The sequence below is a fragment of the Saccostrea cucullata genome, unplaced genomic scaffold (assembly GCF_032062105.1).
Source record: "Saccostrea cucullata isolate Sc308-1 unplaced genomic scaffold, CSIRO_AGI_Scuc_v1 ctg1815, whole genome shotgun sequence".
Classification (NCBI taxonomy): domain Eukaryota; kingdom Metazoa; phylum Mollusca; class Bivalvia; order Ostreida; family Ostreidae; genus Saccostrea; species Saccostrea cuccullata.
In genome coordinates, this window is record NW_026937576.1 from 9,970 (window position 1) to 12,200 (window position 2,231).

Genomic DNA, 2,231 nt, shown 5'->3' on the forward strand with positions numbered 1-2,231 from the left:
ACGTAGGCTTTGGATGTTCTGCTCCTGTATTTTCATTTGTCGCCCGCGTGACGCAGTGGTTACAGCGTCTGCTCTAGAGTCGCGAAGTAAGGAGTTGATTCTTACGTCGCGGGTTCGAATCCCACTGTGCTACGTGGAGATCGATTCTTCGGATGAGACCGTTAAACCGAGGTCCCAATGGCCCTGAGTGCCGAGTATAGTACAATTTGCAGCTCTCCACCGGCAAGTCGTGGCGTCTCCATATGAGTAAAAGATTCTAGAGAAAGACATTAAACAATGTCTAAAGAAACAAGAACGAAGATTTTATATTGAGTGGAATAATATTTGTAACAAATCATAATAACTATCATTGCATTTCTTTTAATTGGTTATATTCTTCAAATGCCTTGTATATCCAATATAAACAAAAAATCCAGAGTTCTAATTGGTCAGATTACTATGTAGATATTTCACTATCAATTAGCGAGTCAACCAATTCATTTGCTTCTGAATGTCTTTATTAATTTGCTTATGTATAAAAGAGAATGCTTGCGATAATTTTCAAATATCCTCAAACATGAGAAGCCGCATTAAATGTAGCATCGTAGGTGAAACAATGGTGGGAAAGACAACATTGCTAAAATCGTACGTCACGTGTAAGGCACCAGCAATATACTCCCCAACAATTTACGAAAATATCAAAGGTATGCGTTAATATAAGGTCAAATGTTCAATTCCTTTTCAAAGAATCCTTTTGATTGTTGTCAAATAGGTTTTGTCTTATGTATTTCTTTTCTTATGTTTACCTTATTTTACTTTTAGGCTTTGTTGTTCTTGGACACAAGCATCATAAGGTTAATCTAGTGGATACAGCTGGACAGGTATTTTACCTTTCTTATTTCACAAGTTGAATTAAAAAAAATAATAAAAGGGAAAAAAAAGCATCAATGCTTCATTTTATTCAGTTTTGACAGTTGTTTCATTAATTGATTTGATGTACTATTTTAATTTTTCAGCATGAATATTCAAAACTCTGTACAGCATCCTACTGCAAGAGTAAAGTAATCATCCTCTGCTATAGTGTTATAGACAGACCGTCATTTGATCGAATAAAGTCATTCTGGATACCAGAAATTCGAAAAAATGTTGGAAAAAGTATACCGATAGTGTTGACTGCTACCCACACTGATCTTCGTAGTGACAAGTCAATTCAGAGGTGTATTCAGGTTGTGTCTTCTACTGAGGGAAGGACATTAGCCGATTCTATAGGTGCCAAGGGATTCTTTGAAATTTCAAAGTCGGACATTAGCCAAACCAATGACATTTTTGAATGTGCTGTGAGAGCTGTTATCAGTAAGAAAAAGACACTTTTTACTATTTTAAAGAAAATCTTTTGCAGTACTTGTAAAAATAAAAATGAATAATATTTTGTGTCGGAATTCATTTTTATTCAAATAAATCAGCGAGTACATGTGATGAAATATATCCAATTAAATGAATGCAAGAAAACGTTTACATCAGAAATATAAATATTAATGTTCATAAAATGGCAGAAATGTACTTTTTTAATTAAATTGGCAAAAATGTACTTTTTTAAAATTAAAATCTTGGCCTACTTTTTTCCACCCCATAAAGAAGAATCTAAATATGTCCTCGATTACCCAGGAAATAACTATACATGTAAATCTTACCCCCCTTTCAGAATCAAACGGTTATCTCTTAACCACCTTGTCATGTTTACCATAATAATGCCTTTGAAAACAATAGCAAGGTATTTTGCACTTGTTTACCGTTCTGAACATTATTTATTTCACCTTAAGGACAGGTTATAATGTTAAATTAAGAGAAGAAAGAACTCGAGGGCCTTAGGCTTTTTCCCTCTCAAGACATTCCCTTTCTTCAGAGAATTTTTTAAATGTACAAAATAAAACAGGTAGCGCACATACAATGACACGTTCACTGTTTACAGAATGGACAGTTACATGTGTGAGCTTGGGGTGCACAACATTTTGTTGAATAATCATCGTGTTTCCAGATGCTAACAAAAGGTCTTTGTCGAAAGAATGCACAGTTATACGTGGATTTCGGGGGATGCTAGTATATATATAAAACAATGTGATTACTCAAAATATGTAGTTTATCTTTTGTTTGCGTTTAAGGGTTAAACATGTTTCTCCAATGGAGAGAATATATGACAGAATTGAAATCAAATTGAAACCAAAAGATGTGTGGCGGTCAGCCGGGTTTGATCG

General features: G+C 34.4%; 1 protein-coding gene across 1 annotated transcript; it reads left to right on the forward strand.

Moving 5' to 3' along the window:
• Positions 1 to 556: 556 nt before the first annotated feature.
• On the forward strand, positions 557 to 1,391 carry LOC134248427 (rho-related protein racD-like; the record flags this gene model as incomplete). The annotated part of the gene is made up of 3 exons (XM_062730833.1): positions 557 to 683; positions 802 to 860; positions 996 to 1,391. Coding segments are annotated over exons 1-3 (582 nt in total), but the record flags the coding sequence as incomplete, so codon positions are not given.
• Between the last annotated feature and the right edge of the window lie 840 nt (positions 1,392 to 2,231).